Source organism: Tupaia chinensis, unplaced genomic scaffold (genome assembly GCF_000334495.1).
Source record: "Tupaia chinensis unplaced genomic scaffold, TupChi_1.0 Scaffold000056_1, whole genome shotgun sequence".
Taxonomy (NCBI): domain Eukaryota; kingdom Metazoa; phylum Chordata; class Mammalia; order Scandentia; family Tupaiidae; genus Tupaia; species Tupaia belangeri.
The window spans coordinates 2,900,063-2,914,491 of record NW_006159514.1 but is presented as its reverse complement, the minus strand read 5'-3'; the positions used below and the strand labels follow the sequence as shown (position 1 = coordinate 2,914,491).

The window sequence follows — 14,429 nt, the reverse complement described above, 5'->3', positions numbered from 1 at the left end:
AGGAATGTGACATGGAGGGATCTGTGTAGGGTTTTTATGTGGTGGCTATGTGGTGGCAACAAAACTTCTAGGCTGTTATTTCAGTTTTAGAGATAAGAAAACAAAGGCCAGAGTCTTTTGCCCACAGTCAAATGTATATAACTGGCAGAATTTGTGTTTAAAAACATCAGCTTTTAAAAAAGTTTTGAGGGCCTACATTTTTCACCACCATTCTACACAAAAATGAGTGGACAGCCCTCTCCATAGTCAAAGTAAATGTTAGAAAGTCAGTGAATTGAAAGTCTTTATTATTTAACCACAGTAAGTTAGGTCTTAAGTAACTGAGACCTCCTTTCTCAGCCCTCAGCCATTCTGGCAGTTTTGTGAGGCTCTGGATAGCCTGCCTCTGCTTTGCTGTCTGCTAATTCATGCACGACTGACACTGACACACTCCTAGAACCTTCTACTCTCATCCCTTCCCCTCTTTGGTCAGATGACTTTTTAAAAATAAGGACAAGATGATAGCTACCTAGCCTTTTTTCCCCCTTTTGGTATTTTAGATACCTTCTGACTCTGGACTGTTGTAGTGGTTGGTATAGATAGGCCTCAAATCCAGTATGAGACGTAAAGTCTTCCAGTGTGTGATCCATGTATAAGGTTAGGTTTATCAGATTTTCCTCAGAGAACCCTTTTTACTAACCACTGGCGTCCCCTTTTCCTTTCTCATTCATTTAAGTCACACAATGACATACATATTTATACAGACATACACAATACTCAGAACTTTCATTTTAGAGACAGGTTCTAAGAGTATTAATGTTTCATAAACATTTATTGGTTTTCAGTTTTATGCCAGGTGTTATGCTAAACATATTTGCATGGCTTATCCTATTTAATAAACGTATTTGTCTCATATCTTCATCTCCAGAAGAAGAATGTCTATAGATTAGGATGTAAAATATTCTGGTTAAATTGTTTTATTAGATACTGATGTATTTATATTAATGCTTTAGTGGACCATTTAATACGTTAACCTTTAGGAAATCTGCACAGTGGTATTTCTCAGTATTGATTAAAGTATTATGTGATCTTAAGAGGAAACCTAGGTTTTTGGTTTTAGTTATTTTTCCTCTGTATGCTGTGTGATTATGTAATTTTCATCTGTAGCATTAAAATGTTTTTGGATCTTTAAATTAAATGTATTTTGTGGATAAAAGTAATTATGAGATATTTTCTCCCCCTTTTAAAGATTTTGATGGATCATCAAAATCTGTCAGAACATGTACTCTGCATGGTTTTATATCTGATTGAATTAGGACTCGAAAATTCTGCTGAAGAAGAATCAGATGAAGAGGTAAGTAGTTTCTTATATTTAAAATTTTTAGAAGGGGGTAGCCCGTATCTGTCTCTAGCCAGTTGCTACTAGGGCAGTGTTTATGAACTCATTTTGATCTGTATTTATGGTTCCATCATTTCATTTAAGAGCTTCTAAATACTAGAAAAGTCATCCTCCCCTTTTGTTTTTTCTCTTTTTTTTTTTTTTTTTCAACTTTTTCAAGATAGGAGCTTACTGGTTCTTCACGCTGGCCTTGAACTCTCAGTCCTCTTGTCTCTGCCTCCCCAATAGCTGGGATTATAGGCATGTACCATCACAACTAGCTGAAAAGGCCCTTTTTGATCTTTAAATACATACTGTCTTTTAGAGCTTTTGTTGACACATTCAATTCTATGTATGGAATTATGGAATCTGAAATTTATAATTCACATGACAAAAGTTAATGTAAGAAAAGTGGTTAATGAATTTTCAGTGCTATGCTAAGAACATTGATTACTGAGAACAATCATTAAGTTAGGATTTCAGTCTAGAAATTTTAATAATTTGTTAGAGATTATTTTTGAGTAACAAATTCTTTGTGTAAAGACATTAAAATAATGAAATAAGTATTATATGGGAGAATGTTTACAGTACATAAAGATACAAGTTGTTAATTTATTTCAGAACTTTAGAGGTATTATTTCCATAAAAGCTCTGGTTACTACAAAGTCATTTTACAAATATGTTAGATTCTTCTCCCTTTCCTCCAAAAAGATGAAATACAACACAGCCTAATAACAGCAAAAAAACAAGTGGGGAGAAAAAATAAAAACTAGACAGTATTTTGCAGTTCAAGTTGAATCAATATATATTCTTTCATAGATATTACAAGGTCACTAAGAGTCCTCTAAGATAAATTCAGACTTCTGTATGATTTTTTTTCAGACTTTCTTCTATTACTAGGCAAAATTAGCCCTATTTGACTATATTATGAGTTATTACTAGTGGGTAATGATAACTATTCTATAATGTCAAAATGTATTTTTAGGAACCATTGGACTGATTACATTGGACTTATCCTTATTACTATTTATTGAGAAATTCTTGTATTTTATGGTTGAGTTCATTTTTTTAAAATTTAAATTTACCCACTCTATGATTTATGGATGAAACTGTAAGGAATTCAGGAATATGACAAGGCAGTGGATGATTATTTGGATTTGTTACATCTCTACCGTAACTATGGCCCTGATATGACAAAGTTTGATTTTCATTACTTTTGTATTTTAGGCATCAGTGGGTGGACCAGAACGTTGTCATGACAGTTGGTTTCCTGGCAGTAACTTAGTATCGAACATGCGACACTTCATAAACTATGTGAGAGTGAGAGTTCCAGAGACTGCCCCTGAGGTGAAGAGAGACTCGCCTGCGAGCACTAGCTCAGATGGCTTGGGTTCTTTACAAGTAAGTGTGAAAACAAGAAAGGAAAAAAGGAAGAGCTTTCTTATGTTGGGCTAAATTGTTTAGATCATCCTATGATATCCAAAAGAGAAAAAATGTGGTTGTGGATACCTTTATATTGTCTTGTATCTCCTCTGCTGTATCTGAGCGACGTCAGCCTCACCAGTCTTTTTCCTTTAATCTGCCAGAGTTCACGAAGGCCTAAAGTTCTTCAAAGAGAGGTAGATGTGTATGACATTTGCATTAACCACCAACATGGCTTTCACTGGAAATGGGGAAGGGAACATTTTGAAGTTCTTTGTGTGTGTGCGTGTGTTTGTGTATGTGTGTTTAATTAATATGGTTAAAATTTGTAGTGTTTTCTTTAACTGATACATGTTTTCTTGATAAAGTGATTTAATATTAAAGAAAATTCATACTATTGAGCTTAATAGTGTTTTTTTTTGTATTAGTGTTTGAAGTATTTTGGACCAATTATAGGTGGCTCATTCGGTTCTGTTTACATTTGATATTGCAGCTTTATTATCAACATCTTGAAAGATGAATGTTTCTTAAGTCCAAGTAAATGTAATTGCTGGCAGCATGCCCATTTACAATTTTTTTTGGCTTCTATGGCAGTTAATTAACTTTGATAGAACAAGTCCATAACAGTCTTAAACTCTATTTGTTTCTAGACTCATTTTGAAAATCAGCTTTCTCATTGCATGCAGCTTAATTAATTTTAAAAGGCAGAAATGAAAAATATTGAAATGCATTGAAATGATATGCCAATTAACTAAACTTAAACAGTTCTAGTCCTTAGAAACTAGATTTTTTGAGCATCAAATCAGGTATTTGTCATAGTAAAGTCTATTTGTTGAAGCTTTCTCTGTCTTGTACATGTTTTTGTTGTGAATACCATAAAGAGTTTTAATCGAAATATTAAAACCTTTATAAGAGGCAGCTTTTGCCTCTAATGCTGGTAGCAAGTACTTTAAAAAATAGCTTGGATGTTAAAAGAAGTGTAGTGTAATTTGACTCATAAAAGCTCAGCTGACATTGGAGCATCCTTTCTACACTTGCTTTAGAAAAATATGAAATCCATTAAACTGAGTTGTATCTTAATTAAAATGATTTCTAAGAGCCCTAAAGCAGTTTGACTGCTTTAGCAAAAGAGTTATTTAGAAGATAAATGATTAAAAAAGTTAAAAATTTATTTAAATAACAAATCAGTGATATATTAAAGTATGAAAAAGAGTAATTTGATTTTTCATCTTTATATTTCGATTTAGTATAACTTTAAGCATTTACATTAGAAGTAATTTTCAAACTTTGAAGTTTTTTAATAGTAAAATTATCAGTTCAGATTCATTAACTTAGAAAATTAAAAAACTTAATTTGTAATTTTCTTAACTGAACACTATAGCAGTCTTCCAGAGTTAGAAGAGTCTAGCGTTATTGATGAATGTTGAACAGCTTTTCTTCCTTTAAACTGATGAGGACTTAATGTATGGTTTCTGTGTGATAATGTATGGTTTCTGTAGATAATATTTAAACTTCATCTATTCTATTTTACCTGATGGGTAGGCTCATGTAGTTGAGAAAGGTGTTGTTGTTGATAATTCCCCCATTGCTGTTGTCAGATCAAGTGAGATTAAGTATATTTGAGAATGAGAAATGAAGGAATAGATGTATTTAAAGAGCAACTCTATTGAATAAGTCTTTGGATGAAGCTTTGAGTGTTCTTTTTGGAAAATGTGTTGCTAATTTGTTTTTTAATTGATGCTAAATAATTTCTCTCAATTTTTCTTCCTTTCATTTCTTTAATGGTAGAATTCTGGTACAGCTCAAGTTTTCAGTTTAGTAGCAGAACGTAGAAAGAAATTTCAGGAGATCATCAATCGCAGTAGCAGTGAAGCAAATCAGGTGGTTCGTCCAAAAACTTCAAATAAATGGTCTGCTCCTGGTTCAGCGCCACAGTTAACTACAGCCATTTTGGAAATTAAAGAAAGCATATTGTCTTTGTTAATTAAACTTCACCACAAACTCTCAGGAAAACAAAATTCCTACTACCCTCCTTGGCTTGATGACATAGAAATTTTAATCCAACCAGAAATTCCTAAGTACAGTCATGGAGATGGTATAACTGCAGTAGAAAGAATTTTACTAAAAGCTGCACTACAAAGCAGAATGAACAAACGCATCATTGAAGAGATTTGTAGAAAAGTGACCCCTCCTGTGCCACCCAAAAAAATCACTGCAGCAGAAAAGAAAACCATGGACAAAGAAGAAAGGTAATTTTTATTTTTAGTGTTTTAGACATGTCTAGTACAGTTGAAGATTGGATATTTTCTCCTTTTTTGGCCATCTGAGGCGCATCACCTGGATGTTTAGCAGGGACAGTCACAGTTGACTTTTTTGTAAGATAAATGGAATTGAACATAGTCAGTGCTTGTATATGTAGTGTGCTGAGTTACATGGGAATGAGAAAATGAGTTTCTGACTCCAACATTGTATTACTGCCATAAACTTTTAGACTCCCTTAGAAAACTTGCTACTCTCAGTACTTTACTGTTGTAGGGATCTAATTTAATTCTTTTGTTATTTTTAAAAACCATGAACCTTAAATGAGAATTGAACACATTTTTAAAAATTTTAATTCTCAAAAATGTAACTTTTAAATTATACATATTTATGGGGTATAATGTGAGGCCATGATACATGTATACATTGCATAATGATCAAATCAGGGTAATTAGCATATCCATTACCTCACATATATCGTTTCTTTGTAGTGAAAACATTTCAAGACTTCTCTTCCATTTTGAAATATGCAGTACATTATTGTTAACCATATTTCAATAATAATCACCAGAGTTTATTCCTCCTATCTAGTTATAATGTTATACCCATTGAAAAGCCTTTCCTCTATATCCTTCATCCTTCCCAGTTTCTGGTAACCACTTTTAAGTTCTCTATTTTTCTCTCTCTCTCTCTCTCTATCTGTTTTTTTTTTTTTTTTTTTTTTTTTTTTTTTTTTAGGTTTTTGCCACAGAGTGTGTGTGCTTGCTGAAGAGAGACATAGAGAAGGAAAGTGAGAAATCACATCTCCCAGGGGAGGATGGCTATGCCTCACCTCAGTCCCTTTTCCTCCATTCTCTTCTTTAGATTTTGGACATGCATACACGTGTGCCCAGTGTGATTTTCAAGCTGCTGGGTCTCAGATTTGAATTTTGTCAGCCATATGGGAATCCAGTGCCTTTACCCCATGCCACCTGCTGGCTCCAACCAATATGGATTTCTTTTTTCAAAAAATGATTTATTGGGGCTGGTAGGTGGTGTGGTGGTTAAGGACACAGGATGCCCAGTGGTTTGAGTCAACTGCAGTTTGAGTCCCAGACCTGGAAGCTTGCTTTCTCACTTTCTTTCACTCTGTCTTTTTCACTCTGTCCTTCTCTGGTCAAACTAAAAAAAATAAATAAATAAAAAATTGAACGAAATATTATTAATAAAGTATTAAACTATTTATAAATAATTTATTTAATTTTAATTATTATTTTTAAATTTTCTCTAGGGCATGTGTGCTTGCCAGAGAGAGGCAGAGAGAGAGAGAGAGGGAAAGTGAGAAAGCAAGCCACCAGGTCTGGGGCTAGAACTGTAGTTGGCCATGTGGAAGACACCACCTTAACCACCACATCACCTGCTGGTCCCCAAATTTGGATTTTTAAAGCATGCATGCAATGTGCAATAATCAAATCAAGGAAGAATATTACCATATTCATAATTTTCTATATTTTTTGAGAGTTCTTTTTTGCTATAGGGTGTGTGAGGTCTCCAGAAAGACAGAGAGACAGAAAGCGAGAAATCACCCCTGGGGGATGGCCATGCCGCAGTCTTTTCTCCTCCGTTCTCCTCTCGGGATCTTGGGGACACATGCACACGCACCTGGCATGAGTTTAAGCACCGGATCCAGGACTCAAACAGCAGTTCATCCTGTGAGTTCATCCTGATACTTCCAATTCCAGTCTGACACCATAAGAGACATTCATGTTTCTCTGTTTCCATATTTGTAACTTTCTACACCCACAATGAGAAAGATGGCACCTATAATCCTTGTATATAACTAATTTCTTGTGATGTTTCCCCATGTGAATGCCCTCCTGGGCCAGGCTGTTGGGTCTGGGCACCCTATGCTAGGCCACTGTTGCCACCTTTGATGTTTAGGAAGGGAAGAGAGGATGGGTAGATTTAATTTTCTTAAATGGCCAGTGTTGGGCCTGGTGGTGCTCACCCTAGGCAAAATGTCCAGTGTCATTGAGAGTTATGTTTGACAAGTAAGGTGAGTGAGCAACCTGAATAACAATACTTGATTTTCAAGGACAACATAAAAGGGTTGTAGTTATAAAATAATAAAGCAAATTTTCTTTCTTTTTTAAAACAATTGCCAGAGGATATGTGCCCTCACTGGAGAGAGACAGAGTGTGCAAGAGAGAGAAAAAAAAAAAGAGAAAGCACTCTCTATGAGGAATGATCACACTGCAATCCCTTCTCCATTTCTCCTATCTTTTGGGATATTGGGCATGCACACACATATGCCCATCAAGACTCAAACTGCATAGCTGTCCTTGTGGGATCTAGCCACCTTAACCACTCTGCCACCGGCTGGCTTATAGAGCATGTCTTCTTATGTGAATACTAAAAGTAAATGTTAGAGGGGACCAGCAGTTAGCACAATGGTTATGTTGCTGGACTCTCAGGTAGTCGATCGCGGTTCGAATCCTGGACCCGGTGGCTTAAACTCATGCCAGGCGCGTGTGCGTGTGTGCCCAGGATCCCGAGAGAAGAATGGAGGAGAAGGGATTGCGGTGTGGCTATCCCCCCTGGGGGGTGATTTCTAGCTTTCTGTCTCTGTCTCTCTGGCGAGTGTACACACCCTATAGCAAAAACCTCTCCAAAAAAGGAAAAAAAAAGTAAAGGTTAGAAAAGGAGTGTTAAAAGTTTTTGAATTTTACTGGCAAAAAATATGTAGCTTCTCATGGTAAGGTCAATCACAGTACTTGATCTTATAATTGTTCCTGATTTTCTCTACTAATTTGGTGGAAAGATGTATGAATAATCTAATAATTACTGTTAGTATTCCATTCTTCTAAATTTTACATGCTGTATCTCTGAATCATTTCAGATTAATAGAGAAGTACTTGTAGGTTTTCCATAGGAGTAATGGCTACATAATGCTTTGACTTATCTAGTATGTAGATCTACTAGATGGTGATTGAAATAAACTGCTTATAGATACTCCATCTTTTATGTTTTTATGTCCTTTGTATAATGGGCTATTATTGCTTCCTCTGAGAATTTCGTTCGTGTAAGAACTCTTTCTTTTCTGGTGAGCTACATATAACTAACTTTTAACCCGTTTCTTCTTCCTTTCCCTCTCTTCCTATTTAAAGTACTTTAATTGTTCCTTACTGGGAATAAAATTTTATAGTCACTAGTATTATTGGTATCACATTATGTGTTTTTGTTGTTGTTTTTGTTGTTTTCATTTATACCATTATGGTAAATATTTGTCCTTTGAGAATGAATTTAATTAATTTCTTAATTCATTTGCTTTTATTTTCTTACTCTTATGTTTCAGTCCTATGTGTGCATTTGTAGCTGGTCTCAAAATATTTTTTGAAAGTAGATAAGGGATAAATAATATATAGGGTGTATATTTTTGGAGGCTATTTAGGAATTTTTTGCTTATATTCAGAATATAGTTTTATTTTTTTATGTTGTATTTGAGACTCTTCTGTATTCTTTTATTTCATACAAAATAAATTGAACTTGGGTTATCTCCTAGTAGAAACTGGAAAAATCGTAGGTTTCTGCTCATTTTATATTAGAAGAGGTGATTCTTAGGGTAACAATAAATCTGACTATTCTTATCTTTCAGGTTTTGTTTGTATCTAAACATCATAACTTCTAGCAACCAGTTTACTATTATTTGTGATTTGGATTAAATTGTTAGTCCCTTGCTTAAACCATTCTTTTTCTTACTCTTGCTACCACCTAGTATATTCTTAGGAAATTGTACAGTTGGAAATCCAGATTTTCTATCTACTTTAATTACTATCATACAATTTAAAATAAATATTTGCTTTTATTTTTACCTATTAAATCGGTGAGCTTGAAACCTTTTTAAAGTAGTAGAATCCTTTTAAGGATAATCAAATCTTACATGAAGTTTAATACACAATACAAAAAATTGATCTCAACTGTGTGCCAAGGACTTTTCACGTATAATATACTCCTGAAAGATAGTAGATTAGTCTTAAGCACATTTGGTACTTCAGCTTTATTTCTGTTTAATCTAGACGACAAAAGGCTAGAGAGAGACAGCAGAAATTGCTTGCAGAGTTTGCTTCACGACAGAAAAGCTTCATGGAAACTGCAATGGATGTTGGTAAGTCAAAATTCTAAGTTGAAAAACTCATAATTTCAGTTTTTACTGTAGGGGTGACCTAGTCCAATTTTCCACCAATTTTTAACGTTATAGACAGATGATTTCTATTGATAGTCTTTAATGAAACAATAGAGCAATGAGAGATCAGACCTCTACTGTAGACACTTAATTCTGTTGTTGAGTAGCCACAGTTAGGAAGCTCTTCCTGATGCTAGCAGTACAGCATCCTCTGTCCTCTTCCTATATTTGTGAGGTCCATCAATATGCATTTGCTTATTTTGATCTTTTCCTGTGAAAGTATCCTGAGATCCTTAATATAGCTTTCAAATACTTCCAGTGCCACCTCTTTCTGCCACTCCTTCAATATTTCTTAAAGTCAGGTGTACTTCTATCGATTAGGATTAGCATTAGTATTTATACAGTGAGGATGGTTCCCATATTCCTGTACGTTGGTAGGTTTTATAAGTCAGTAGAGAAATTGATTCATTTATTTATTTTTTTTAGAATTAATTAGTTAATAATTTTTTTAATTCGACGAGAGAGAGAGAGAGAGAGAGAGAGAGAGAGAGAGAGAGAAACAAAGTGAGAAAGGAAGCCACCAGGTGCAGGACTCAAACTGTGGATGGCCATGTGGGAGTATCCAGTGCTTTAACCACCATGCCACCTGCTGGTCCCAAAACAGATTCAATCTTAATCTCAGTCTTCTGTTAACAGGATATTATATTCTCTTTCCTGACTCCTTCTTGCTTTCAGAAATTTTTCTATTTTCTTTTTCTTTTCCCTTTTTAGATGATATTGCTAAAGAAAAGTGAATAATGCATTTAGTTAAAATATACACATATGTGGGGCCTTCAAAAAGTTCATGGAAAATTAGTTTTATGGAAAAAATATGCTTGAGTTTCAAGATTTTTTTGCACCAAAATGAACACATACTTCCTTTTTTTCTTGTCAACTTTTTGAAGTCCTCTCATATGTATATCTACATTCAAACATGCATGTATATTCTCATGCATTTTTGTGCACATACATACACATCACAATGTGCAGAAGAGATGTGGGAGGAGGACCATCCATTTTAGACTATCAGCATGGAGTTTATATTCAGAACATAACTTTGATGGAAAGAATACTTAAATTCTGTTAGTGGAATTTATTTGACATTAGCAGATTTTCTCCTGTGAAAGATGAGAGTTTGGTCATTGACAATACTTTCCCTTTCCCCTTTTCCTCTTCTTTCCAAAAATTAATAATTAGATACTTTTTAAATGTAATTACTATCTATTTATTGATCTGTCTATAGTAGTCAGTACCTTGATGCCCATTCATAAAAAATGAACTTATTTTATGTACTCTTATTTTTCCCTTCCTCATTTCTGCCTTTTGCCATTTATCAATTGCTTTTAAATTGTCAAGGTTGCTAACATTTTGTTTTGCAGTCTCAATTATTTCTTCTATCCAAAGGCTGATTCCAAAAACAGTGAAGAATATTTGCAGTAATATGATGTTTCGAATGTAGTCGAGTTCAGGGCTAAGTAACATGCTAATAATGTTCATTTACGTTTTTTGAGTCTTGCGGCTTGACTCCAGGACTACTTTAAGGAGACTATCTAACACACAGCCTCTTTTCGTACAATCCCTTGATTGGTAAAGCCCAGTTTGTGTCACCTTTTATTTAAACCATGATAGTTTTATTGCCTTTTGTTTCCCCATAAGTTTCCATCTGTCTGTTTTTATTTTGAAAACCTTATTGTGGTAAGAACTAATGTGTCTTTATTGTATCTATTATTTTGTTCACTCGTCATACTGCTCTTCTTTTTCATGGAGTTCTTTTCTAATTTGGTCTGCTTGCTCTTTAGGTATGATGGATAGCCATTGCCTAGGGATTTTCTCCATGTAGCATTGATGTAAGGTTCCCTGCATTTATGTCATATCTATTTTTACTCTTGTTTTGTTGAGTTGTAACCTCAAGTATTGTCTGGTCTGTTCCATTGCTAATAATAGAGATACATGAATCTGGGTAACCTAATAAAATAGATGCTTATTTAGCTCACAGTTTTGGAGGTTTAAGGTCAAGGGGCCACATCTGGCAAGGAGCTGACAGAGCAAGTGTAAAACAGAGCATATCTCATTTTCTGCCCTAATAAAGCACCAGAACTCAACCACATAGGCCCCACCCTGATGCCTAATTACTTTTGAAAGCCCACATCTTTCAACACCACAATCAGATTAAGTCTCCATCCACAACATTGTTACAACACCTCACCAAATTTTAACATACAAATTTTTGGAGGATATATTCAACGATAGGAAATAATATTGCTACCAATAATTGTGTGGAAGCTAAACTACCTGGTCCTTCACATGTTTGCAAGGGACTGTAGTCTGTTATTACAATACTTGATTGTTCATTAGGATAGATATAGAATTCCAGATTGTTAAACATTTTCTGTCACAGCTGAGGGCATTGTTCTTTTATTTTGATTATTCATTTGATGAAAAGTCTGGTGATAATCTTAAAAGTGTGATTCTTACATCCATGGTATGTATTTTTCTGTGTACAGTAACACTTTCATGATTTTCTTTTTTTTTAAAATAATTATTTATTTACTTAATTCCATTTGTTATTATTACTTTATTTCACCAGACAGAGAGAGAGAGAAACAGAGGGCGAGAAAGCAAGCTGCCAGGTCCAAGTGAGAAAGCAAGCCGTAGTCAGCCATGTGGGAATCCAGCACCTTTAACCACCACTCCACCTGCTGGCCTGCACTTTCATGATTTTCTAATTATTAGACATCTGAAATTTTGGAGCCAGTAGATGGTGTAATGGCTATGTTGCTCGACTCCCATGTAGTCAACTGTAGTTTGAGTCCCAGACCCGGTGGCTTAAACTCACGCCAGGCATGTTTGTGTGCATGCCCAAGATCCAGGAGAAGAATGGAGGGGAAGGGATTGTGGTGTGGCCATCCCTGCTGTGGGGTGATTTCTCGCTTTCTGTCTCTCTATCTTTCTGTCTTTCTGGTGAGTGCATGCACCCTATAGCACCCTCCCCCCATAAAAAAGAAAGAAAACTGAAATTTTGTCACATATATGTGGATCTTTCCCATCTTTCTTAACACTCGAGCCATTTCAGTCTGAATATTTATATCTCTGAAGCTGTGAGAAATTTGTTTCCTGTGATTTCTTTGATAACCAGTATAGCTGTCCAAGATGGCTCTCAGTAATTCCTGCCTCTTGCTATTTATCTCTGTGCTGTTTTCTCCCACACTGCATCAGAATTAGTTTGTGTGACTGATAAAATATGGTGAAAGTGATGATACATTGTTTCTAAGATTAGGTTATAAAGGTGTTACGACTTCTGTCTTGGTTACTTTCTCTCTCTCTTGGATTATGATTCTGGGGAAAACCAGCTGCCTTGTCATGAACAGCTCTGTGGAGAGGCTTGTGTGGGTGTATGGCCTCTTAACTCCACAGTCATATGAGTGAACTTGGATATGAAACTTCCTGTCCTAGTTAAACCTTCAGATGACTGTAGCTGTCTGATAGTTTGATAGCATTTTCAGGAGAGATCCTGAGTCAGAACCATGTGGGAAGTAAGCTGTTTCCAGATGCCAGACTCTCAGAAATTGGGATAATAAATTTTGTTTTAAATCACTGAGTTTTGAAATGACTTGTTAAATAGCAATATAAAGATAGTATAGTACCTTTCTTAATATTTCATTCCTTTTTTGGGACTCCTAGTTGGATGTTGGATCTCCTAGAGTAATCTTTTTTATTCCTTTTATGGTATTTGTTCTTTTTGATGTACATATTTTGACATTTACTCTCTTTGCTATCTTTTTTTTTTGGAGAGGTTTTTTTGCGATAGGGTACGTGCGCTCGCCAGACAGAGACAGACATAGAGATAGAAAGCAAGAAATCACCCCCCGGGGGGATGGTCATGCCGCAATCCCTTCTCCTCCATTCTTCTCTCGGGATCTTGGGCATGCACGCACACGTGCCCGGTGTGAGTTTTAAGCCACCGGGTCCAGGACATGAACTGTGGTCGACTACTTGGGAATCCAGTGACATAGCCATTATGCTAACTGCTGGTTCCCTCTCTTCACTATCTTGTTCTCACTTTCTGTATTAAATTTTTTCTAATATCTTTCTAAATGCATTTGAGGTTTTTTTTTTTTTTTTCTTCTTTATCTCCCTAAAGGATCCTTTATCCTTCTAAATTGCTTTTCAAATTTATGCTGGTCTTTCCTGTTGCTAATTTTCCTCATTTGCCTAATGATTCCTGATTGTCCTGGAGTAAAGGTCTGGATAGGTCATGTGGGTTTATTTCACTGGGGTATAAAGAGGTTTGGTCCTCCTGACTATCTCCAATCTGTGTATACAGTGAGGTGCGTCGGTTATTACACTTGGGTTAGGGGCTGGAGGACAGCAGACTGCTGAGATCAGGCCCCCAAATGCTAACACTCATATAAGAAGTCCCAGCATTCTCCAAGGAACTTGTTTAGTTACTTTGGATAAGAATAGTGTGGATGATTTGTTTAAATCAGCCAGTGGCTCCTACCTTCTGCCTCCTTGGCTGATTTTGAGCCCAGAGTTGACATTCTGATGGACAGATCATTTCTCCCTTTTCTGTAGCTTTCTCATAGAATATAACTGGTTGTAGCTTTTATGGCTTTCTTTCATCTCTTAGCATGTGTCCGTCTCTTCTAATCTTTCAGAAACTTTATTGACATCTCTTATTTGTTAGTTAAATTTTCTTCCATTCTTTTTTTTTCCCTATAGGAGTATTTCTTCATCTATAATATTTCTCTTTTTATTTCTGTGGATTTTAAAATAGCAATATGTGACAAAAACATGTTTAGCCTGTAATTTTGAATTAGATATGTAAAATATGTATTACTATAATGTATAAAGTTGAAATTTCTGTTATTATAAAAGCATTACATTTTTACTGTAGAAACTTAGGAGACACAAGCAATGAGAAATTATGTATTTTTACTACCATATTTCCTAACCTAGGCTGTATCCTTGTAGAAGTATCCTTACTTTTTCTAAGTATATATGTATGGAAATGTATTTTCTTTTTTACCACTATGAGATAATTATACAGATGCTTTTTCTAAGTATATAGGCATGTAAATGTATATTTTTACCAAAATGAAATAATTATACATATGCTTTTTTGAAAAGTTTTTTTTGTGAAAAATTTCATGTCTGTAGAAGAGCTGAAAGAATAGAATTATGAGCATC

At 35.1% G+C, this 14,429-nt stretch overlaps 1 protein-coding gene across 1 annotated transcript in view; it reads left to right on the top strand.

Annotated features, from left to right (window-relative positions):
- UBR3 (ubiquitin protein ligase E3 component n-recognin 3) overlaps positions 1-14,429 on the top strand; it is a 228,920-nt gene that overhangs the window by 118,165 nt on the left and 96,326 nt on the right. The window contains exons 22-25 of the mRNA XM_014592038.1: positions 1,229-1,333; positions 2,585-2,758; positions 4,568-5,028; positions 9,094-9,182. Coding sequence (XP_014447524.1) covers positions 1,229-1,333; positions 2,585-2,758; positions 4,568-5,028; positions 9,094-9,182 — 829 coding nt within the window. The remainder of the gene's footprint in view (positions 1-1,228; positions 1,334-2,584; positions 2,759-4,567; positions 5,029-9,093; positions 9,183-14,429) is intronic.